The sequence below is a fragment of the Hoplias malabaricus genome, chromosome 17 (assembly GCF_029633855.1).
Source record: "Hoplias malabaricus isolate fHopMal1 chromosome 17, fHopMal1.hap1, whole genome shotgun sequence".
Classification (NCBI taxonomy): Eukaryota; Metazoa; Chordata; class Actinopteri; order Characiformes; family Erythrinidae; genus Hoplias; species Hoplias malabaricus.
In genome coordinates this window covers 5,029,890-5,056,876 of record NC_089816.1, presented here as the reverse complement: position 1 = coordinate 5,056,876, position 26,987 = coordinate 5,029,890, and the positions used below count along the sequence as shown (strand labels likewise).

General features: G+C 42.0%; 1 protein-coding gene across 2 annotated transcripts in view; it reads right to left on the bottom strand.

Moving 5' to 3' along the window:
• fgf13a (fibroblast growth factor 13a) overlaps window positions 1-26,138 on the bottom strand; it is a 167,294-nt gene extending 141,156 nt beyond the window's left edge. For both annotated transcript variants that reach the window (XM_066648754.1, XM_066648760.1), the window contains exons 1-2: window positions 26,034-26,138; window positions 25,613-25,784 (exon numbers count right to left, since the gene is read on the bottom strand). In XM_066648754.1, coding sequence (XP_066504851.1) covers window positions 25,613-25,661 — 49 coding nt within the window. In that variant the 5' untranslated portion in view covers window positions 25,662-25,784; window positions 26,034-26,138. The remainder of the gene's footprint in view (window positions 1-25,612; window positions 25,785-26,033) is intronic.
• Window positions 26,139-26,987: the final 849 nt, after the last annotated feature.

Sequence of the window (26,987 nt, the reverse complement as noted above, 5' to 3'; positions counted from 1 at the left end):
TACACCACACCAAATCAGCCCAAAAGCATTAGATGGTGCTCCATCACTCCAGAGAATATCGATCCATTGGTCCACTGCTCAAAGTTAGGGGCTTCAAACCTCTCCCTCCAGGCTCACACTTAGCATTGAGCAAGCTGATCCTATACATATGTGTGCAGTTTCACATTTTATTTCATGCTTTTTTCTGACTACAAATGCTGCAGAACCTTTGGAAGCACAATGGGTGCACTTTAAAGTAAGTATAGGAAAGAGGTGTTTAAAACTGTTAAGTGTATAAAAGCTAGTAAACGTATGTGTATTTTCATTCATTCATTGTCCATAACCGCATTCAGGGTTGCGCTGGGTCTGGAGCATATCCGGAATCACTAGGTGAAAGGCAGGAGGACACCCTGGAGGGGGCGCTAGTCCTTCGCAGGGAAACACACATTCACAATTATGGACACTGGAGTAGCATGTTTGGCCTGTGGGAAGAAGCCGGAGCACCCAGAGGAAACCTAACACACCAAACTCCTCACAGAAAGTCACCTGGTGCGGGGCTTGAACCCACAACCTCCAGGTCCCTGTAGCTGTGTGACCATGACACTACCAGTTGCGCCTCTATATGACTATTTTATAATGCATAAACTGTTGTGGCTCTCCAGCTCTATTTATCACCATAACTGCAAACAGATCTGTTCATGAAAGATTTGGTTTACTGTAGCCCTGATCCAAGCATTTCAAATGCAAACAGCTTAATTAGCGCCATCGCATCCTTTAATAAGCTGGGTTATAGAAAATGTTGCTTAGAACATTACAGCAATCGTGTAATTACACCCTGCCCAGGTTTCAGGCGCACGCTTATGTTATCTACTTATTTATTTCTCTATTTTTGGAAGGGAGGACGTAATTAAGCTCCACACCTCCCTACGGAGTGCGATGTGGTCTACAGTGCTGCTACACAGAGCTCTTGGTCACTGTGATTAAGGCAATGCCAGATGCATGATGGAGGCTGCTGAGAGGACAATTACCCATTTAAACAGGCAAACCAATTACAGCATACACCAGTGACAGCCTATTACTGGAAGGACGGTGGAAGTGTTCCATTAGCCGACTTGGAATCCTGGGAAAAGCCGGTCACATACTGAATGTGTAGGCCTGGATTTGTTATATTGAAGATGGTTCTGAGTTACCCGGGACTGATTTATAAGTTCTTCACCACATGGCCTTGTTAGTGGACACCTGCATAATTCAACGTTTCTTCTGAAATGGAAAACATTAATCAGGAATTTATCCCCTTTAGCAGCAGTAACAACATCTATTCTTCTGGGAGAACATTGGGGTAGGGCAGAGGTCCTCAAATCTGGACATTTGCTCCAGGTTTTTATGCCAGGATTTTACAATGACCGGCCAGAACGCCACTATACTTGGCTAGTCAGGTCCATTAGCAGTTGCATAGCATCATATCGGCCAGCCATTTTAAAATCCTGGCCTGGAACCTGGATCCACGGCCCGGATTTGAACGCACCTGCTCTAGATATATGCTTGTATATCTGAGATGATTTGAGTGCAGCCTGGAGAAGGCTCGTGACCTCAGGTACTGATGATGGGGAATTCATTCTGGATCATAAACACCACCCAAACTCATCCCAAAAGTAAAGGATGTTGTTGTCATGCAAGAGAATGAATTTCTACTGTTGCACAGCTCAAAGCTGGAGGGAGTTTCACTCCACTAGCTCACACTTGGCATAGAGCATGGTGAGATAAAACTGGACTGCAGCTGCTCCAGAGCAACACTTTATAATCCATACTTTTCAGAGCAGATGAGGCCAGCTGTGTGTCCACAAATTAACATCTCGGTGCACCTTAAAGCTGCTGAACTCACCAGGAAATTTACTGAACAAAAGCCATTGTTTACAGTGTGTGGTCATTTTTAGTCCATGTTGAAGCCAAGTGTTTCACTGGCTGTGCCAGCGCACTGAAGTGTCTCATGTCTCACAGTAAGTGGAGAAAACTCTAGAACAGTGGCCTGTCAGTGCTGCTAATGCAATGCTAATGTGTGTCAGTTCATGTGGAGCAGTGGAATTGTTGTGGGGGCAGTTCTCAAGTTTCTCAGAAGCCCAGAGAAAAGTGGCAAACATCTAGGGAGGTCATCACTGCAGACGTAAGGTATTAGATTAGGCCTAGTAAAAATGAAAGGCTGATATATATAAGGTGTTTGTTATAAAAAATGGCAAGGCTTGGGCAACAAAACATATGTCCCATATTACTTCAAGAATAAGTATATATTCATATAACAGGAACAAATAAGGAAACATGATAAAACACAGACCATAATGAAAACGCCCAGGGCTGGAACACAGAGCTCAGAGACTGAGAGAAAGAGAAAGAGAAAGAGAGAGAGAGAGTTGGCCATCTGTCCCCTTAGCTGAAACACAGTCCATGTACTGCATTAAACAAATAAAAAATAAATAAATAAATAAATAAATGAAATAAAAGACCGTTCTTACCCATACTCTCCCATTTGTTCTTTAACTTTCTCCTTTTCTTGCTCTCTCTTTGTGTCTTTCAAAGTGGCATGAATGTACTACAATGCTGCGCACAACAGACTGTGGCACTTCACCCCGTGAAGATTAGCAAAGTGCTGACCAGTTAAACAGGTGATGAATGTAACACATCACATTCAACACATCCCACTTCAGGCTGAAGATTCAAAACTCAAATGCACACTGGAAAAGTTTATAACAGATGAACCACCATTGATTACCGTAGAATGTCTAATATCAACGTTACAGAATGACAGTGTGGGGGCACAGTTGATTAGCGCTTTTGGCTCTTAACCAATTTGTTAGCGTCAGAACGCTGACACCACTGGTAGCTCCAGGGTCGTCTGGTTGAGGATTTAAACTCAGCCTTGAGTCACTGACTGCTTGGTTTTCTCCAAGTGCTCCAGTTATTTCCCACAGTCCAGAAACATGTTTGTAGGTGTGATCAAGCTATTCATAGGTATGATGCCCTGTGATAGACTGGTGCCCCGTCCAGGGTGTGTTCCTTGTTTGCACCCAGTGATTTGCGTATAGGCTCCGGACTCACACAACAAAGCAATGACACTACAAATTCCACCCTTGAGCAAGGCAATTTAAGTTAGTTCTAGATCAAGCATAGATCATGTGACTTTTTCTTCCCGTAAAGCCTCCTATGACGATTGATTACACAGTTAAAACACTTCCTGTTAGATATCCACTGATAAAATCAGGTCCTGGCCAAACGTCTGGTTTTACTCAGAAATAAGAAATGTGAATAAAGTAAAATGTATTCTGTATTTTTATTCTTATTGCCATCAATATTTATAGTAATAGTTGGAGCTAAACAACCCTGAATCTTTGAAATGAGAGAGACCCCCTATAGGACAGGTGTGTTTTGTTGGTTATAAATGTAGCGTCTACTGCTGTAATTGGTTGCAAAAGCACTAACGGAGAGAGGAGTCAAAGCGGAATGTGTAAGTGTTGAAGATGAAAAGAATTGTTTGCTCTGAGGTTGATTTTGTAGACCAATGTGTGTGTCGTTTTTGTGTTTGTGCTTAGGTGCATTAATGAGATTTTCCAGCAGAGAAATGCACTGGTGCACAAAGTGCACCCCAAACAAAAACACACCCACGCCCCGGAGGGAGCTGTCACTCATTAAACTATAAACAGCAGAACTGTAGGAACGCTGGCCTTCGAACCAGCATGCCACAACAAAGGGCAGACAAACACACAAACACACACACACACTTTCACTGTGCCATTAATAAGGTTTCCTTCTTATGCTGCGGAATTACAGTCAAGGTTCAAATGACATGACAAACCACAACAAAAGTGGGGCTCCAATTAACACATCATCCAGTTCACTGTAGCTTTCACCACATTTAGAATCCCACCGGAAAAGCTCAAGGGAGAGGTGAGGACAGCAGATAGAGTCAAATAAAACTATAGAACACCTAACATTCATTTGGTCTTATTTACCAGAAACAGTCATAATTTATTTGTACATTCCAACTGTCCTACCCCTTTCTGTCAGGAGAAATTTCACAGCAAATTACAACAAACAAATTTCCGTAGCGCAGCAGGTTAGTGTCGCAGTCACACAGCTCCAGGGGCCTGGAGGTTGTGGGTTCGATTCCCGCTCCGAGTGACTGTCTGTGAGCAGTTGGTGTTTTCTCCCTGTGTCTGCGTGGGTTTCCTCCCAGAGTCCAAAAACACACGTTGGTAGGTGGATTGGCGACTCAAAAGTGTCTGTAGGTGTGAATGTGTGTGTGTGTGTTGCCCTGTGAAGGACTGGCGCCCCCTCCAGGGTGTATTCCCGCCTTGTGCCCAATGATTCCAGGTAGGCTCTGGACCCACCGCGACCCTGAACTGGATAAGGGTCTGAACAGATAATGAATAAATGAATGTAATTTCCGTGTATTTTAAAATGAAACTGTGACATAAAATGTCACTAATGGCATAAAAACACAGACTTAAACTCATCTGGTTTATTCACCTTTAAGACTCAACTGATGGAAATACATTTTTTATATAGCTGCAATGTATTTATCGGAAGAACTGGCGCCTCCTCCAGGCTGTGTTCCCACCTTGCACCCAGTGATTCCAGGTAGGCTCCGGACCCACCGCAACCCTGACCTGGAATGAATGAATGAATTAAAGTATTTATTTATTACTATACAGGGGGTCCTCGACTTACGACGTTGATCCGTTCCTACGTCGCGTCGTAAACCGATTTTCGGTGTAAGTCGGAACATACGTACATACTGTACGTAAATACCATACTGTAAGCACTGATCCTATCCTAACACCTATCCTCCTCGGTCCCGAGCCGCGTAACCGTGTATTCTTCTGCCGCACCGCACACACCAAACACGAAGTTCACGTTACGACGTTTACGACGCAAAAACAACTTAAGTCGAAACAAGGCTTCATACAGTAAATGGGAGATGTGTCGTAACCAACTTGCTCAATGCTAAATGTATCGTAACTCAGGATTGACGTAACCCGAGGACCTTCTGTATTAGTCACGGCTGATTAATATCAAACCATCTTTTTTAGCTATTTTACAAAATGTTTTCCAGAATAACATTTCTTAAAAAGGTTATAGTACTGCAGGCAGAACAAGGATTCATACCTAAATGTGATCAGTGTAGTGAGATCACAACTAAGATGATTTAAAAATTGATTATTTTTGGCCATGGTCAAACATTAAATGTGTTTACACGGTGCTCAAAACACATCCGAAAAAAAATACATTAAGAAATATTCAGCCTTTAATTAACATTTTGTTGTTCCTCACTGCTGTCTCCATTTTGACCATGTGACGATTCTTACGAAAGGGTTTGTAATATGTGACACTGCATCGACTGTGTGAGCTTCCCACCTGAACCTAGTGAGAGCCTTCTTTCTCTGTCTCTAACAGTGAGAGACAGAAGAGAGCAGATAAAGAGGCAGTGATTGATGCAGCTCACAGAAAACTCAATTACACAAATGCCCAGAGGACTGGCACACAGCCTGGTGAGACTGTGTTGCCTCTATTGCTACAAGAAATCTACAGTACCAACGTCTAGATATATATAAGGTGCATCGCATTTTGGGAATTGATTTAAGGAGAGAGAGAGAGAGAGAGAGAGAGAGAGAGAGAGAGAGAGAGAGAGAGAGAGAACCTAAATGAGCTTTTGTGGCTAAGCTTTGCTGCACATTCTTGCTGATGATCTGGAAGTGGTGCTGAGTCAGTGTTGAAGCAGGATTTATGAAGTCATGAAGAATAGAAATCAGAGAATAAGAGAAAACAGGCAGGTACTACAATAAATGGCCAAGTTAAAGTGGGAGGAGCTCCTGTCTTGGATTGTCATGAATTGTTTATTCAACTTTAGTTCAGTTTTTTTATATAATTTTTATTTCCAAATTAGAGTACCACACAATTCTTTCATTCATTCATTCATTCATTATCTGTAACCCTTATCCAGTTCAGGGTCACGGTGGGTCCAGAGCCTACCTGGAATCATTGGGCGCAAGGCGGGAATACACCCTGGAGGGGGCACCAGTCCTTCACAGGGCAACACACACACACACATTCACTCACACCTACGGACACTTTTGAGTCGCCAATCTACCTACCAACATGTGTTTTTGGACTGTGGGAGGAAACCGGAGCACCCGGAGGAAACCCACGCAGACACGGGGAGAACACACCAACTCCTCACAGACAGTCACCCGGAGGAAACCCACGCAGACACGGGGAGAACACACCAACTCCTCACAGACAGTCACCCGGAGGAAACCCACGCAGACACGGGGAGAACACACCAACTCCTCACAGACAGTCACCTGGAGGAAACCCACGCAGACACGGGGAGAACACACCAACTCCTCACAGATAGTCACTCGGAGCGGGAATCGAACCCACAACCCCCCTGGAGCTGTGTGACTGCGACACTACCTGCTGCGCCACCGTGCCGCCCCACACAATTCTAAATAATAATTATTAATGACCGCTGGCCCAGAGTTGAACTGTTCTTCTGTTTTTTGTTGTTTATCTTTTTAAGCAGCTTGAATTAAATCAGTAAGTTGTGAAGGATCAGCCCCGCACTTTGATAAACAGAGTCAAATCCACACTCAGCAACAGTGAATTGACATTTAATAGAATAATTGCAGTTTGGTTTTGGATTACATTGCAACTCAAATCAAAATAACTGATAGGAGACTTCATTATAATAATAATCAATAGTGACAGCCTCTTGTCTTTGTTTCAGGGGCCAGTGAGCTGTACAGGAACTTGCTTTCCTTATTACAATGAAAAGAACAGCATCTTAACAAGCCCCAATGGACAGCTTGTTGAGAAGTTAGCCAATGTCTTTTGACATGCTAACTCACAGGTTTAGCTTATGTAGGTTGGTCAGTGTCAACATATGGTGAGTACTATGGCTTTTGTTTACTTCATTTCCTGTCCTGGCAAAAAGAGATAACTTGTAAGGACATGCTGTCTTGCTACCTCCAGGAACGCTTACCCAACATCCCATTCACACAGAGACAAAACCCCTATATAGGCAAAAATGTAAGAACAATGGGTCATTCCAAAAACTGCACCCATTTAATAACATAGGCCTATGTGGGCATTAAATTCTACTTCATTTGAATATACTTCACTACAAAAATAAAATAGTTTTTGGATTGTCATATTAGAAAAACATAGCTTATAACTTATAAAGGCTATTGCTTTAAATACACATGCATTCCCACCCCACCCCCTCCCATTTGGAGAGTTTTGTACATGTGTGGTCCAGTTATTATTATTTTCTTGTGATAGATATTTGGACCACACACACACACACACACCTCTTTAAATCCAGCACTTCATTACAAACAAATGGACCTGGCTTAGTGCTCCTCTGTCACTGGGCATTAGCAGTGATGCTAGCTAAGGACTGTCAAGTCCCTCTGTAAGAAGTGTCCACATTAAATGCCTTGTGGCCTTCGGTTTGTTGGAGAATGCCTCCATCAACAGGAAAGTTGCTCTGAAAGTGTTCCGTGATGCTCTTAGTTTGCTAACGCCAGTTTTTCAGGCATAGCCCGAGGACTGACTTTTTTTTGCTTTTCAAGCTGAACTCTCACAGCTGTCATTCACACTGAGCACATTGTGTATCATTGCTATCCCTCTAACAAAATGATGACATCATCAAGCTCCTGACCTTCGACCAGCGCTTGACAAAAACAACAGAAGCTAATATCAAAACAAATCACGTCTGTCAAAACCTTGTATCACTGTATTTATTTCTGGAAATAAAAAGTTGGAAATTATTGCCTGCTATTTGCAATGTGTCAAAATTTTTATGACGGCACACATGGAAAAAATGTTCCTATTAATGGAACAAAAGCAGGGAGGCAGCCACAGATGATGGATAATAACGTGGAGGCATTAAGCACAGCTCTGTTCATACACGGTTGACAACTGCTGGTCTTTGATCAAGTAAACAACATGCACTGTGCAACTTCATGGGCGAGGCAGAGAAATTAGCTGCTTCAGACTGGATACTAAAGCAAAAAGTTTAAATTTCAGGAGAGATCAATGCTGCATTCTTGAACTCATGACAGATTGTCAGAGTTCTAATTAGGCTTCTTCAATTGTAACGCCCCCCACATGTCAGATTTCCCACACGGAAAATTGGGGTAGCCTCACCAGCTCGGAGTACAGAATCCAAGATGGCTGCCCACATATCAACTGTGTGCAAAAGCAGTAGTATCAGAAATTTTATCAGTGCATCTATCTATTCGTGTCTCATCAAAACTGTGTCATATGTACAGTGCTGTCCAACTGCTGCATGCTGATGTATTTTCACGGTCTTTGAATGAGTAATACATTGCATTGTGCTAACTGGAAACAAGCTAACATTGAAAACCTAGGGAATAGGGTAGGGTGACCAGACGTACATTGATATGTTTATGAACTTGGCATCCATCACCAACTATAAAAACAACCTGTGAGTTGAGATAGCAAAATAGAAATCTTAGTAGTTCATATGTGCATTGCTTTTTGCTCGGGAGGTCTGTAAACACCTCGTCAATGAACATTAGGATGAGACAGCAAAAAAAAAAAAGAGGTTTGCTTTTACTACTACATCAAGAGATTAGCTCATTCTCAAATATCTCCCTGCATCATATGTAGTACACACTGTAGGTCATAAAATAATGGTTTCTGCAAATCAAGTAGTGTGTTGCATGTAAAATTATAAAGCCAGTTTTAATCAGCTATAAGCAAATCTCTCAAAAGAGTAGTGTGGAGTTTACGGTAGTCATACTGACCAGAGTCCCAACTGCTCTCTATGTGGCTCTGGCTGCTCCAATTATCAACACAGTTGTGCCCAAAATCACTACATAATGAGCAATGCAGGGAATAGAGTAGGGGACAATTTGGAACAAACTTTCCAAAAGTTGCATATGATGAAAAAAATGTTTGGATTAGCTCTCCCAGAATCCACAGAGAATGAACTGAAGGCTCTGCAGCTCGTGATTCTTGTTCCTGTTTTCTGTAAGTTGTTTTCTTAATATAGTTATTAGTAGTATAAATGTAATAATTTCTATGAAATTTTACTTCTAAGGTTTTTAAAGACTAGAGAGTTGGCACCAACATCAGTGAGAATACAAACCGTACTCCTTACAACAAGAGTTTCCTCCTTGTGTCACAGATGTGTTCTGGTGACTGACGGTTTGCTGCCTAAACCTGCTTTGTCTCCTTGGCTGCGTCTCATTATGGAAATGACTCCCTACTCCTGAGAACACGTTCCTTCGGCACCAGAGAACAGCCACATGCCATGTACTCCACTCCAGGCTGATCAACAGCGGCTCCGGGAGCAAGGATGCTGCCGAGGTATTTTTAGCAATCGTTGTCCTCACAATGCTTTCTTTTCCCCTCTCTGACAAACACCAGTTCTTACTGCAGTTAATATTGTGCAGTCGCAAGCCACATGTACAGAAAAAAATGCTAAAATATAAACATGGACAAACCCTTACATGTGTATGGGCACACCCGCAAATCCAGAAGCCATTACTGAAGCTTACAAATTCACGCTATTTTTATAAAATTTGAACAATGAAAGTAACAACCAGTTGTAAATGTTTGCAGCATCCTCAGTTGCCTTGTGGAGACTGTTTTTATTTTTTTCTAATACACTGAGGCTGTAAGACAAGCAATAAAATGACATAATATACATTTCAATATTAAAAATGTTCAGAAAATCGTTCATTGAGTTTGTTTTTTATTTTACATTTTTCACTTTTTTTTTTATTTTGAGTTTCTGGAATTCTTTTTTTTTGGGGGGTGGGGGGATAAACGTGGCTATCAATAAAGGCAGTTCTCCCCTCCACCCGTATTCAGGCTCTACAGCTGTTTAAAAACAAAAAAATAAATAAATAATAAAAAAAAAAAAAACCAGCACTCCACTTGTATTCAGCCTCGTCAATATAAAAGTCCCGAATGAAGCCTAAAACACGCTACAACAACTTACTTACAATGCAGCGTGGTGAAGCTACAGTTCTTTTTGTTAGCTTTATACCTCGAATTAGACCAGATCACCTCCACAAAGCCCTGGTTAACTCGTGTACTCTGTGCCCTAAGCCACACTGTGCATGTGCGAGTTAGCGGGAGCTGCAGCACAGCCTCTGGATTTTAAAACAGGTGTGGGACACAGATTTTCAGAATGGCGAAAACCCCCACAACACACACACACACACACACACACACACTGAATATTCCAAAGCCTTAAAAGTCCTAGTACACATTTGTACTAAAACACAGCTTTACCATAGTCCATGAATTAGAATGCTACAGTATGCAGGCACCCACTGTTTTTAACTACCACTAATGGAATGCCACTAAACAGCTTAACATTCTAAATAACAATGCCATGTGTTCAGATCTGCAACGTCAGTCAACATGCTGGCTACTATGTGCTTGTGTGATGGGGAGAGCAGAGGCCTACAGTAGGGAACATCCCTAAACCTCTGCACCACAATGACAATTCTTTTTAATATACTGTACAGAGTGCCTGCAGCTCACTAGCCAGGTAAAGTGCAGTCTAGCTCTAAATCACAGGCATTTTGTAATTCATTGTTACAAATAAATTCAGTTGTTGGAAAAAAACAACATTCAGTGAATCCAGTTAATTATATTATACCCCTACCCCTTTTTATTGAGTTGCCCTTTGAAACCAAGTAATAGTGGTTAAAATCTTGCCCTTCGGAATAGGAGAACCCTTGAAGACTCTGATACATCATTAAAACACACAAAAAGAGCATTGCTTCAGCTAACGGTGATACGAAGCTTAACTGCATAAGGTGTAGTTATTTGTTTCAACCTTCCAGTTCCACCTTAAATGCTACAGTAGCCACAGACAATGGAATGTTATTGCTTCACCATTTAAGGTGGAGCTGGAATGCTTGCTATTACAAAAAGTGACATTAAACTAGGATAATACAAATGGTTATCTCATATTTAAAGGAGAAAGTACTGACATTTGTGGGTTTCATTGGTCAGCTGCACCGCCATCTTTCCGGTGATTCACAAGGCATTCATAGCCCTTCATTTGGAAGTTTTCAAAAGGTATTTAGCCCTATCACTAGGTCCTACCCCTCTTTCCCAAAAAGAATTGATCACATCCTATCACTTGGCCAAACAGAGAGGTAGGGCTAAGTCATAAAACTAAGAGTTGAAATGGTATTCACCCATTGTCTCGTTTCCATGAGAGCCATGAAAAATCTCAAGAAACGCCTTTTCTGCTTGCTTTTATTTCACATTTATTTGCTTCATGCCAGAAAGCAGCAACCCAAACAATTCCATATAAAAGCTAACCTTATTACATAACTCTCTCAGGCCTTGGATCAAATAATCTGAAGCAGCACAGTTCTTATTGAAAGAGTAAAAAATAAATGAGTGAAAGACTCTGGATGTCCTTGCAGAAGATACATTGAAGCTGTGGTCCTTAGAGTTACCATCTCTCTGATGAAGCCACACACTCAAGGTCTTTCTGGATGGATCTGCATTTCTGAATACTAATGAAACAGCCATTTTGAGCGAGTGACCCCACAGATCAATGTGGTCAATAGCATTAACCTCGGAGTAGTGGCCTGCACAGACCATGCATGACCAAGCTCTGGCTTTTAATTAATGCTGCAGCTCGACCCATTAAGCCTCAGAACCCAGAGACAGCATGCCGGAGTCCGTGAGGCTACAACGGGAGAAGGTTTCCCGCTTTTAGCACTGACTATAAAATCCAGCCGGTGTACAGTGAATAGAGTTGCGTAGAGGTGCTTAATTATGCTTGTCTTGGATGCTTGTTTCAGGTTTTGCCAGGAGCTAATAGCATAAACATACGTAGGCTTTGCTCCAGACTGGTGTCAGACCGAGTGCTGATGTGAGGGTGGGCACCGAAGCCCGTTCTGTTCTTCTGCTTTTAGGTTTGGAGGACAGCAATTTGTTCTACTGTCAGCTACCTCGTTGAGGGGTGAGATAATGGCTGGCTGTCACTTTAGCACTCCTCACGCTAAGCTGATAACAGGAACCAATCTCCAAGGTCGAGCTCACCTCTGAACAGCCTTGCTAACCTTCCACACAGGCCCCACCAATCATCATCACAGAGGGGTTAATTACAGACTGTGGGCAATTTATACATAAATACAGAGAAAAAGAGCAGTTTGTAGTTCTAAACTTACAGACTGTAGCCCATTTGTTGCACTGAATACTTTGCTTCCCGGGTACGAGTGGATCAGACACAGCAGGGCTGCTGATGCTGTATCTAATAGTGGACAGTGCATCTGATTCAGTGTCACATCAGATTCATAGCAGTTTAAAAGAAATTTAAATGTCAGAAGCCTTCATAAATGTTAATAGGGCTTTGGGAAGTCCATGTTTACAGTTAATTTAAACAAAAAATTATTATTGCTGGGTTTGTGCTGAATATTAGCATTTGTAGCTTTTTGTGGACAAATGTTTATAGGTTGGTGAAATTATCGGTAGGTTAAAATATCATGGCATGTCAAATTCCCTCAGACATGGCTGAAGGGCCTCAGACTCCAGGGGGGTTAAAGATCATGGTGAAAGGGTGCTAACAAAGTATGCAGAGAAACAGGTGGACAACAGTTTGTAATTGTAGAAGTGTCCCTGTATGTTCAGAGGGGCTGAGACAATGGAAAGTGGGTGTGGTCATAATGTTATGGCTGATCTGGTGTATATTCTGGTGTAGAGAGAGAGAGTCCATTACATGCCTAATAAATGATGGCCCCCTCCCTACTGTTCCCCCTTTCACACTGCACACTAGCATTCATCTTGGGGATGCCTCTTAAATAAAAAGCTTGTAGCATGAGTTTAAAAAGGTGAAGGAATCAGTCGTCTTCTCCAAATGGCACATGTGACCTCAGAGTCCCCTTGCGCACAAAGAAAGGGAAAAGAAATCTCCAGCCTGCCTTCACACTCACAGCTGGGCATCATAAAGCACCACAAAGAGGCTCTGGGACCCAGCTGCAAGTGAGAAGTGGCCATTAAGGCGCAGAGCTGATGTATTGATCCCTGTATTGAGCTAGAGAAGACCGTAGTAAAAGAAAGTCATGTGACTCACAGCATGGCCTGAGGAAGAAGGTGGGGCTAAAGATGGGCTTCGATTGCTCTCTTGTGATTGGTCTCTTGCTCTCTGGGGTGGGGGGGGGACGGAAATAGTGATGGAGCAGTTTACTGATAAAGAGTAGAAGCATTGACCCCTGCCAAGCCTGGCCCCAGCAAATTGAGGCAAGCGATCCTCATCAAACACTGAATTAGCAACTTGACCAGCTATTCATAAACGGCTAGCCTCGTGTTGGCTTTGCTGTTGAAAGAGAAATCCTATTATGTGCTGTAATAATCATCCCTGAGGGAGCAGTAATTATATAAAGAACAATCTCCACAGCATTCTCCGAGAGAGAGCAGCAAGCAAACACTCATTGCTGATACGGAGATGACAAGCGGTGTGTTGTTACAACGGTGTAGACCTGCTGCTGCACGCTCCATATTTAATGCCAAGGTGACTACATGCAATAATGATATGGAGCAGGTAGTGATTTTTTCCTTCTACAATCACATTGACTCACTGCATAATTGAAATGATGCAGCATTTAAATGTAATGTATGACTACAATGGCTCTTTGTCATTTCAGCAGCACAATGCCAGGGCAGATAGCACTCACTTTGAAGTCTCAATGGCCTTGGAAGCAATATAAAGCAAAATCTGCTGTATTATAAAGGAAATTGAGTATGGGCTGTCCATTTTAATATCTGCCTCTGCTGTATGGATTATACACATCAGTGTACTACACACACACACACACACACACACACACACACACACACATATATATATATAAATGGAAGTCAATATAAAAATATTGCATTCCATGTAATTATATTATTTTATTATTTTAATTATATACATTTATTTATCTTCACTATTTTACCAGTAATGAAGTTACCATCTCATCACAGTTTTTAAAAGATGCATGTGTCTGATCATACATTTTAACGTATCACATCCAGTAACACTCAGATAATCCTAGACTTGGACACAGATCTCTGTAAAGCTGCTTTGTAACAACTGTATATTGTTAAAAAAACCTAGGAATACATTAAAACCTAAATAAAAACTGGCCTCTGAAGCAGGGCCATTTCATCCTCATCGCACCAGTACCCTGTGTTTCTGCATGCACTGGAAATGCTTTGTTTTCAGCTCGAAGCAAGAGAGAAATAACGGAGCATTGGCAGAGCATCAGCTCCAACACGCATCGCTGCTCTGATTACATCTGACACGAAACATTACACACACACACACACACACACACGCCACCTTGTTACGCATATTAATACTGTCTGAAATTCTCCAGCGGAATGCAGGTTCCAGTGGGCGACACAAGCAAGCCACGCCGAGTGGGACATCTTATCTGCACATAAACAAACCTGTTTAAACCCGAACCAGTCCCACCCTAACTGTGTCAGTCCAGAATCCTGAACTGACACACTAACCCACACCTGTGCAGGTGAGGACCACAATGCAGAGCCATTAGATTAATGAAATAATCCAACAATCCAGATACAAAGCACATCAAGCGCATGCCGAGTTATATCCATGAGACCATTAGAAATTAAAACTCAAACAGTGTCCTATGCGTCAGTGACTAGGAAACAACTGTTCCAATCGAGTATAGTCAAATATGTAGTTCACATAAAACTGATTATACCAATGATCTCATCGTTGTAGCCTTATTAGCTTAAACTCGTACTTATCCTTGCATAAAGATATTGCTTAGTTATAGTCCTTGGTGCAGTGTTTATCATTTACCAGGAGATTCAGCTTTAAATCAGGGTACATTTAAACTAGAGGTGGGAATTTAAAGTGTTAATTTCGATTAATTAATTACTAAATAAAATAATTAACGCATTTTAATTGCACTTTGCACCATGGAAAGTTTCTCAGTGCATGAGTTCCAGGCGTACAGATTATGACGACGCACATGTGATGAATATGACGGAGATGACGGAAGAGACTACGGTGGTGGATGGGAAATTTAAATACAAGAAACATCCAGAAGGAAGCACAAACAAAAATGTTGTTATTTGCACTTTATGCAGGAAGCAGTTTACGCATCACAAGAGCACTTCCACCATTCGTTACCACCTCAACGCAAAACATGTTAGGGCTAGCGCGCGGGTCAGTAACGTTAACAGTACGTAATGCAAACAGTGTCGGGGTTCACATTCAGAAACAAAATGTCAAAGTCCACGTCAGACCAATTGACCAACTGGGAGTAGACTGGTGGAAAAATAAACAATATTTTGAATTTAAGCTGATGTTCGTTGATTCATTCATCAACCAAACTTCAATTAATAATTCTCATGCTAAATATTGAAATATGATTAAAATGTGACTCATTTCGATTAATTAATTACAAAGCTTCTAATTATTTCGATTTTTTTTTTTTATCAAGTCCCACCCCTAATTTAAACTACAGGAGGTCCTCGGGGTTACGTCAGTCCCGTGTTACGATGTTTCGTGGTTACGACACATCTCCCATTTACTGTATAAAGCCTTGTTTCGACTTAAGTGGTTTTGTGTCGTAAACGTTGTAACGTGAACTTCGTGTTTGGTGTGCGCGATGCGGCGGAAAAATACACGGTTACGCGGCTCGGGACCGAGGAGGATAGGTGTTAGGATACGATAAGTGCTTACAGTATGTTATTTACGTACAGTATGTACGTATGTTCCGACTTACACCGAAAATCGGTTTACGACGCGCCGTAAGAACGGATCAACGTCGTAAGTTGAAGACCCCCTGTATACACAAATTAAACAAAATAAATACCTTTCTTTTGAGAAATACAGTTTATGGTTTAAAAGGTTAACATTGACAATACATAGTAAGATAGTGACGATTTTATTTACTTGTGTATATTAAAAACTCATCAGATCTTTATATTTTCACAGATAATATAGTTACTTTTTACAATTTAGATATGCATGATGATTAACGCTGTTTATTAATGTACATTATGATATTCTGGACTGGTTTATGGCCTACTTTACTTTTTTTTTTGTAAATTTTTTTGACAGATTTTTTATTTTTTAAATAGTCCTACACTACCACGCACTGTAGAAAATGTCTGTTGTGCGTTTGGACACTGTTCTGAAACTGAATTAATTTTGTAAATAGAGCTCAAAAAAGGACAGATATGCTGCCATCAAATCCCTGTCTGATATAAAATGAAAACATGGTGAGAGAGAATTTGCCAGAACTGGCCAAGCATTACAGCACAATCCTGAGGGGGCTGGGTGTTTTCTATAGGACACAGGGAACACAAAGGCACTATTTGATTTCTAATCTTCATGACTCATGACTACATAAATCCTGCCTCAACTCTGACTAGGCACTGCTTCCACGTCATCAGTAAGAACGTGCAGCGAAAGCCCAGCCACAAAAGCTCATTACATTTGCCCCCCCCCTCTCTCGCTTCATCAAACCTTCACTGCAAAATTAGCTTAAAACCACTCTCCTTTTTTTCCTCTGTGCTTCTGACATAACAGCCTTCTTCAAAACAGGCCTTTTCATTTTCTCTGCAACTAACTGCCGAGTTTAAGGCCATTTCTGGACGTGTCCTGAGTTTACATAACCAAAGTCAAATGATGGCCTAAATCCTTAATTCTCTTTTAAGGGAAAGAACTGCATAAGAGAAAGTCTGCATATTTAAAATCTGGAGGCAATGCCGTTTATCAGACAAAAACATAATTTTCTAATACGTTTTTCATGGAATGTTGTTTTGGCAGCTCTTTAAAAATTTGTTTAAATAGAGCACTTCCTCTGAACGACTAGAATAGACTGTTGATTTGGAGGCGCGAGTTCACCCACAGAACTTTAACACATAGAGAAATCAAAGGCAAGGGTTTGAACTGGAAGAGATGAACGGAACAAGTAGCAGACAGAAGACAGAGACAGAAAAAGCTAGACAGAGAAAGAGAGAGAGAGAGAGTAACACTACACAGCACCCCACACCTGATACAGACCATGTGTACAATGTATACATCGAATAATACACTGTTAAATTCTGTTACAAAAAAGTATATTAAAGTATTTTCTACTTTTATTTGGTATTTTTGCATTGTTATATTTATTTTTGGCATTTATTATAAATAATATATATTTTTAACTGTTTACCGAGACATAATGTTCTGAAATGTTAATGTGCTCCAACAGAGAGAGAGAGAAGGAGAGAGATTGAGAGAGAGAGAGAGAGAGAGAGAGAGAGAAGGAGAGAGAGAGAGAGAGAGAGAGAAAGAGAGAGATTGAGAGAGAGAGAGAGAGAGAGAGAAGGAGAGAGAGAGAGAGAGAGAGAGAGAGAGAGACAGAGAGAGAAAGAGAGAGAGAGAGACAGAGAGAGAGAGAGAGAAAGAGAGAGAGAGACAGAGAGGGAGAGACAGAGAGGGAGAGAGAGACAGAGCGAGAGGGAGAGAGAGACAGAGAGAGAGAAGGAGAGAGAGAGAGAGAGAGAGAGAGACAGAGAGAGAAAGAGAGAGATTAAGAGAGAGAGAGAGACAGAGAGAGAGACAGAGAGAGAGAGAGAAAGAGAGAGAGAGAGAAAGAGAGAGAGAGAGACAGAGAGAGAGACAGAGAGAGAGGGAGAGAGACAGAGAGAGAGAAGGTAGTGACCTTCTAAGTTGAGCGATGTGGCCCAGTAAATGATGATGTGTCTTCTCTGGCAGGTCATAGCTCCAGAGAGTGTGTGTGTGTGAGGGCAACTTACATCACCACTCCCATCAGAACACACTCAGCACTGTCAGGATTACCGCTCTCAGACACTCACATCACCACCCGCAGGTATTTGCGGAGTGTAAGGATAAGCCCCCGGCTTTTCTGCAGAATGAAATATCCCTGCAAAAGCCTGATTATTGACTCCATTCTAAATACCAACAAACAACCCGGCATTGCTTTGATTTACTGTGAGCTCAGGCTCAGAGTCAGGCTCAGGAGAGCCACTTCAACATTTACCACCGCAATCCGATGAAAACTACTGTTACTATACGTTCCGTTTACACCACTAGGTTACACTAGATGAAAAAATACAAATGACAATAATGAATTCCACTTACATTTCTGCACTGAACATCTACCTTATTATAGATCGCTTTATAACCACATTTTACTGAAACCCTGAAATACTGAACGGTTTGTTCTTGTCTAAGTAACTTCATTCATTCATTCATTGCCTGTAACCGCTTATCTGGTTTCTTTAAGAAATAATAAGCTTTAAAATGAGAAAATCTAATTGGAGCTCTTCGTGTAAAGGAGCTTATCATGCGCATACACTCAAACTCCTCACCGGGAGAAAAACAAGGCTCACAACTTCACAGCACACTGTCTCTGTGCTCTTTCAGGTTAGATTCCTTACAGTACTGGCAATATTTATCCAATTTGCCTGATTTTCTCCGCTGTACGAAGGTGTTTCTGTGTATATACTTTGACTTAAGAGCTTTGTTCTCTACTGAAGCTTAGCCATTTGGACTGGGGCACTTTTTTTTTCTTAGAACAGGCAAGATCAGGACACCAAAACAGGCTCACAAAAGCTGCCTCACCAGGGCCAGCATCATTGACAGGGCAGAGAGAAGAGGCAAAGAGACAGGCCTGTAACATTCCCAAACATTTCAGAGCCCAGGCCAGCGATGTGGAGTGGCAGCATTTCTGATGAAGCTGGACCTTCCTCCAGGCCTGGATGCTGCGATGTTTGTCAGAGCTGAGGCCACTGCAGAGCAGCACGCAGAGCTTCTCAGCAACTAGCTCTTAGTTCTGTTCTGCTGCTCGGCATAGACTGTCCACACAACAGTCCACTCGCAGTAGACACAAACCCTGCTTCCGCTCAGACACTTAACCCTACATTTCAAGCTACAAAAGGACTGAAAGTATAAATTCTATAGTTCCAGAGTTGAGTTTGTGTCCATTTGCAATTGATTTGTTACTGGACAGTTAGGATCTTGGTAACGTTCACATTCAATGTACTTCCTGCATTAGTTGTTAAGGTAAAGACTGGAATCTCAAGTTTTTTGTGGTTTTATTGTTTTTATTATAAATGTCAAAGAATAGACATTAGATTATTTACTTTACACAATTATGTACGGAATTTGATTTACATTCACGTACCCTGCTTTGACAGGTTTAATCTATAGACACACATTCTCTTCTGCAAAACGAGACTGTGAATAAGACAATAGATATACACATACAAATTTGAATCAAAACAATACGTTTATAATCCATATTTTACTCATTTTAATGAGTTCTAATATTAAATGAGTATAAAAATGGGTGACAAGCTTTCATCATTTACACCATTGATCATTTCCGGGTCTTAAAGGCTAAGCACCACTTAATAGACCTCCATGAATATTTCACATTATTTTAGTTACTGACAGATATAAGAATGAATTAAAATGAAATAAGCAGCTTAATTTGCTTTAAAACTGACAATTTTATTAAATTGACGGAAAAACCCGAGCTCGCTACGGAAATTCTTGAACGCAACCGTGACGTCACTGGTGGACAACAGCTGAACACCGTTATGACTGACTGTTATGACAGTATCTAGCTAAATAACCAACATTATTCATGACAATAGCCTAGCAATAAGCTAAACTCAAATTTAGAGGCACCGTTATTCTTGTAAATGTGATCGAAGTCGAACTCGAATTCATCCGACACTATAAACCTCCGTAATGCAGCTACGTAGCCGAGTATAATCTGAGACACCGAGTTTAGCGAGTCAAGCTAACGTTAACTAACACCAACTAAAACAGGCGAAGTGAGTGTCCTTACCCTGTTTACCTCCATGTTACAGAGGCTCTTGAACACCTTTCGTTGGTGTCCTTACATGCCCATATTGTTGGAAAAGCGCCAGTGAAATGAGCTACAGATAACGGAGTGAGCGCATGGTCCTTTCCAAAGTGCCCGTTTAAAGTTGACAAATTTAGTCCACCATCTACGTCACAGGCAAGACGCCTATCAGAGTTTTCGAACACCGTTGGTGGGGCGGGGGGGACCAACGGTCTTTTAAACCTTATTCCTTCAGTTAGTAAGAAATAACATGTTTTCTGACTATCAATAAACACAAGTTAGGAACTCAAATTCCACTGTATTTATTTGTTTGACACTTTCATAGAGCTGCTGCTTAGCCTTTAAGAAAACCCAGCCCAATGTCTACTGTAATTACAGCATATTATTGTTTATACTATATTAGGATCATTGAGTTTCAGTGTCCTGTAGTTCATTTCTTCAACACAACTAGGATCTGCTCCACTTTAAAATGGCAGACAGTAAAAATACTTTGTAAAAGTGACATAAAACAACAAAAACACTCCCCTTTTCAGGGCTTTCCAATGCAGTGTTGACTGGATGTCTATCTCCTCACCTGCAGGTGTTTGGTACACACCCGTGTCCAGCAGCAGAGGATTAAAACGCCAGCGTAAGGGCAGCCGGTCACTCGCTTTGGGAGATTAGAACAGGTGTCAGAGTGCGGCACAAAAACGGCTTTGCTGCTTTGTGATTAATGAAGCTTCTCTAAACTGTGCGAGGAATATCTATTACTCTGGCACTGGGGCTGGTGCCAGGGCTCAAATCATCTGCCAGAAAATATGCAAGACTTAAATTTCCTGCCCTGTCCATTGCCTGATTACAGTGGCCTTGCCAAGAGTATACAGATTTACAGAGGCATATTAACAGTTTTTGTAGTCAACAGATTCTCATCAAACTTAAAGGCCTGTGTCAATATTGTCCTGCAGTTAGAAACTTTAAAGTAAAGATATCATTTTTCCAGTACTGGTACACCAAGAAATCATGCTCTAAAATAAGGTGTGCATTAATCAACAGTGTGACGTTGTTACCTGGTTGACTTCTCACAGTAGTGCACTGGGGCAGGGAGCACACACATTTCTGGAGCAGTGGGCAACCATCCCTACACACGGGGCGCAGTTGGGTGTCAGATGCCTTGCTCGAGGGTACACTGCTCCTTCTCTCCCCCCCTGCCCTCAATTCATAAACAGGTCCAGGGTTCAAAAACAGTGACCTCCCTTTTCCAAGCTTGCTTCTCTAACCTTTTACCAGGGTGTATGCAAAGGAATGGATAAAATGACTAAATGCCTTTATGACTTTATTTAATGCACTGGCATTTTCCATAGACACCTAGCAATTATACGAATCTATGAGTGGCCTATGAGCAGAGACTGAATGCTCGTTTAGAAGCAGATTCATTATTATCACCAGTGCTTGGATGAATACAACCAGGAATGTCAGGAATTTCTTTTTTGAGGGTGTAGAAATCTAATATTAAATAATTAAGAACATTGTGTATACACAGGGGTTGGAGAATGAAAGTGAAACACCTGGTTTTAGACCACAGTAATTTATTAGTGTGGTGTAGGGCCTCCTTTTGCGGACAGTACAGCGTCAGTTCGTCTTGGGAATGACATACACAAGTCCTGCACAGTGGTCAGAGGGATTTGAAGCCATTCTTCTTGCAGGATAGTGGCCAGGTCTCTACGTGATGCTGGTGGAGGAAAACGTTTCCTGACTCGCTCCTCCAAAACACCCCAAAGTGGCTCAATAATATTTAGATCTGGTGACTGTGCAGGCCATGGGAGATGTTCAACTTCACTTTCATGTTCATCAAACCAGTCTTTCACCAGTCTTGCTGTGTGTATTGGTGCGTTGTCGTCCTGATACACGGCACCGCCTTCAGGACACAGTGTTTGAACCATTGGATGCACATGGTCTTACTGGTGCAGTGTGGAGTTAATGAACATTGTCCACCAGGCTGCTCCAGTTTAGCCATGAAACCTCCCACACTACAATGACAGGTGTTTCACTTTGATTGTCCAACCCCTGTATGTAGGGCAGCATGTGGTGCAGCAGGTAGTGTTGTAGTCACACAGCTCCTGGACCTGGAGGTTGTGGGTTTGAGTCCCGCTCCAGGTGACTGTCTGTGAGGAGTGTGGTGTGTTCTCTCTGTGTCTGCGTGGGTTTCCTCCGGGTGACTGTCTGTGAGGAGTGTGGTGTGTTCTCCCTGTGTCTGCGTGGGTTTCCTCCGGGTGACTGTCTGTGAGGAGTTTGGTGTGTTCTCCCTGTGTCTGCGTGGGTTTCCTCCGGGTGACTGTCTGTGAGGAGTGTGGTGTGTTCTCCCTGTGTCTGCGTGGGTTTCCTCCGGGTGACTGTCTGTGAGGAGTGTGGTGTGTTCTCCCTGTGTCTGCGTGGGTTTCCTCCGGGTGACTGTCTGTGAGGAGTGTGGTGTGTTCTCCCTGTGTCTGCGTGGGTTTCCTCCGGGTGACTGTCTGTGAGGAGTGTGGTGTGTTCTCCCTGTGTCTGTGTGGGTTTCCTCCGGGTGACTGTCTGTGAGGAGTGTGCTGTGTTCTCCCTGTGTCTGCGTGGGTTTCCTCTGGGTGCTCCGGTTTCCTCTCAGAGTCCAAAAACACATGTTGGTAGGTGGATTGGAGACTCTAAAGTGTCTATAGGTGTGAGTGTGTGAGTGAATGTGTGAGTGTGTGTGTTGCCCTGTGAAGGACTGGCGCCCCCTCCAGGGTGTATTTCTGCCTTGCGCCCAATGATTCCAGGTAGACTCTGGACCCACCGCGACCCTGAATAAGTGCTAACAGACTCAATGAATGAATGTGTATATATGTATATAGACATCTACAAAACCACACACTTTCTTATAGCACATGTTCCGACACGTGCATATATATAAATCATGGATTTCTAAAAATGTAAGATTAACCACATGCATAATAGCTTTGTTACAGCAGCTAAAATCCAGTCAAGTCTACTTTACCATGGTACAGAAATAATCCAACTTATTTTCATTGTCGCTTTAACATAGTGAAAATATGAAAATGTTTTTATCTGTGCCATGAAAGGACATGTCAAAGCTGTACAAAATGGTAAACCCTACAAACAAACAAAAGGCTTAACTAGACAATTAGACCACAGCCAAAGAATGAAGTGGAAAAGTAACAGCGAGGCAGAGGCAAAAGATTCTGTAACCGGAAACCTCATAGGACATTATTATTATGCCGTTCGTCTGAAAAAATAACACAAAAGTGGATTTAACCAGCTAACACTCTGACATCAAAACAAGCCGTGCTGCATTTGTAATGCTATTGTGTGTTACAATGAATTAATTTTTATAATAATAACAAAAATATCAAACGTGACAAATCTGGATACAACTCAAGCTCACAACAAACGCAACAGACATGGGACGAAGACAAGTGGTTTTCAGGAAAAAGTTGCAGACCCTAATAAAACTGATGACAATAGCTTAAAATGATATAATGATAGAGAATTGAATATCAGATATAGAAATAAACATACAGAAATAATCATATCGGTTACAATGCGGTTCTCTACGCAGCAGACTAGGGTTCAATTCCCAGTCTGAGCAGCAAAACAATGCTCTACTAACGAGTCCTTGGGCTAGTCTCCTAACAATAACACTCTCTTACCTCCGTAACCTGATTAGAATTCTTACATTGTTCTAGATGTGTTGGCAAACTGCCAGTAATGTAAATACTCTTTGAGCAACAGAAAAACTGCACACTGACTACTGGACTGAAAATGGAAATCAATTCTACAGATTTTGAGTTATGGTTATGGCCAGTTGAAGCTGTTTACTGCTGCTCCATAAAGGATTTCAACAAAGAAAAAATCATTTACATAATGAATTTTAAAAGAATATATTGATGTCTACAGAGAAATAAAGGTTTCACAAGGACTATAGCGGCTAAATGGATAAAAAGAAAAAAAAGGAAGTAGTATTTTATTGTGTATTTCTGCTTTGAATTCTTTGATGTTCTGACTTTAATAATGAGAAAATCCAGCCGGTTCCAACATTCTCAAACAGTGGCCAATGGATGAGAAATCTCAGTGTACACCTGAACACTGACTGTTGGCATCTGTTCTGGATGTTATTCCCATTTAATTAAACCAATATCTTACATTTCTGTCCCAAACACAGTCTGATTATTATCTGCTTTGACTTTTATAACCTGATTTTGTTTAGACTTGCATAAAATTTAAGAAACAGCTAACAGCTAAATACCAACATTTTTGCCCCACTCTGTGTTGGTTTTTGTTCTTGAAGGAATTGTAAAATCCTTTCATTTTTTCAGTTACAAAAAATTAAGTAAATGCAAATTGCAAAGGAAATTCCACTGAATATTCTTGTTGGGGCTGATTTCATTACTTCAAAAATTAGCTTGAGTTCATTTTCTTGGTACCAGACTGTTCAGCTATTAAACAAAAATTGTGCTGTGTCATATGTGTTGATTATTACCTACAAAATTAAAAACAAAAAAATATATATATATATTTACCCTGTTTTTTTTCTAATTTTGTAGTCAACACATATGACACAACACAATTTTTGTTTAATAGCTGAACTGTCTGGTACCAAGAAAATGAACTCAAGCTAATTTTTGAAGTAATGAAATCACCCCCAACAAGAATATTCAGTGGAATTTCCTTTGCAATTTGCATTTACTTAAAAAAAATAAACAAACAGAAAGTGGTTAACTGAAACAATGAAAGGATTTTCATTGTTTGCCAGAGACTGTAAACACAGGCAACTCCCCTCAGGTGTACCCCATGTCCAGACTTATTGATCCCTAGAAAACAATGTAAACTGGCTGAACTATTCTGAAGACATAGGAATGAAGGGGGGTGCTATGGGCAAAATTATTTTGCAATTTTCAACCAATATCCCCCTGCTCTCTGTATCTGCGTCTGTCACCATCCACACAACAGCTTCAATTCTGTTGAGATTTTAAGTTTCTCTCTCTCTCTCTCATTTGTTTAGTCTGTTTATTTATCCATCACAACCACGCGCCCTTTGCTCTGGCCTCTCGCGCGCTGTCTTTTCTCGCTGTCCTCCACGCGGGTTTCTTTGGCAACCCCGCGGCTCCCCTCTTGTCTCCATGGCGATGCTCGTGCACGAGTTGCCGCTCTACGCTGGCGCTCCAAACAAAACAGAGCGCGCGCGCGTCATCACACACGCACGCACATATTACACAGCGCACATTAGCGCGAGAGTGATGCGGATTTTGCAGCCTGTTCTTTCTCTCCCTCTCTCTCTCTCTCACTCACTCTCTCTCTCCCACTCTCTCACACACACACACACCTGTCTACAAGTCCAACAGAACACGTGCACCACTGGTTTTACTGATGGTAGCCTACGTGTAAGCGGTGCATCTGATGTCGGTCATGCTGCACGCGCTGCGTGTGGCGCTCATTGATCAATGGAAGCACGCGCGCAATGCCGCAGTGTTTGACTGTTACGACCTGCAGCTGTCAACGCAACGTATAGGCAGCGTTAAGAATCGGTCTGCTGCTATGTTTCTGCTGTGTGTTCACAAGCCTGAAAGGACAATGCGATGAGTTGGGGGGGTGGGGGGGGGGAAGCAGGGTTGGTGGGATGAGCACGAGCGCTTTAAACCACTGATGTAGAGGGGGGAGGGAAGGAGGGAAAGGAAGGGAAGCAATCAGGCAGCGCGAGCCTCGCGTCTTACCCTTGGAAGCATCCTTTTCTTCTTTAGGCTTCGCCACTTTCCCGCTCATAGATCCCAGTTTGGACGCGTAATTCCCGATTTAGACTGGAATCCAAATGCCCCCCCAAACGCTGAGTTCTCCTAGATCCGTGCCCAATCCAAAACAGAGGTAGCGCGCGATGAGATAAGGGCTCTGCAAGAAAACAAGCCACAGATTACATACACATAGCTTTTAGTTGTGGGGTTTGTAAAACAGCGCTGTTGCCTCTGCATCCTGTCGACACACGTTACGTAGCGGACACACGTTCTCCGCCGCCAAGAACAAAGCGGCCAGTTCTCAGGAGCGTGCTGCTAACAAGTGTATGAAAAAAGGAGGGGGTTAAAAAGCACGCGCTCCAGATGCGTTTCGACCTCGTTTCGCGCGAGCGACCTCTTCTCTTACCTTATCCCCTCCACATTGCCTCCTACATTCATGCACATGGAGACAGAAAGGCGCGCGTCCACCGTGAAAAACCCTCCCGCACTAATATCACGACCGCACGCCAGCGAACAAAAAAGGAGCGAGAGAGAGAGAGAGAGAGAGAGAGAGAGAGAGAGAGGAAGGGGGTTCCACCGAGTGGCCGTCGACGTCAGCTATGACACACGAGGAGGTGAAAAAAGACTGAGGGGAAGAAAAAAAAAACACAGAGGAACCACCTTTTAAAACTACAGACCATAGATCCATAGGTTTGCAGCACTGAGTCCAGCTCTTTGATCATCAATGTGATCACGTGACGACCTACAGCTATCCCACACTACACACTATTCAACAGGGGCTATTCAACAGGGCGCAAAACACTGGCTTCCACGGCTCGTATTGATCTGCTTAGCTATTCAAGCGCATGGCACATAGTATTCCACAGGTTTAAAGCTGCCTCATAAGCCTGGGATAGGGAAAACCACGTGTTCCCTTCAACTGCTACATCCTTGCATTTTCCCTTTTTGTTTCAGCCCACTGCAGTCGGTTCTGATTCATATGGAACACTGTACACAAGCACAACTGAACCCAGTGTTAAAGAGGAACGAGGATCAAGGAAGTTGAGACTGTGTTCAACCGGACGTTCAAAATAGGTCTAAAAGTAGTCTGTCCGTCAAGGACATATTTTAAACGTCAATGGACGTCCAAAATCCATCGTAATAAGTTAGTTAAGTGGTGACCAATCGATAACGTCAGTGGACGTCCAAAACGCGTTTTATACGAGTAATTTATTTCGGGACCAATTAATAACGTCAATGGACGTCCAAAATACGTCTAACAGTCGTCTTTTCAATGTCTGTGTTTGGACGTCTTTTCAACTTTCATTTTCAACCTTAAGAGAACGTTGATTAGACGGCAGTCATTACGTTATTTCAACGT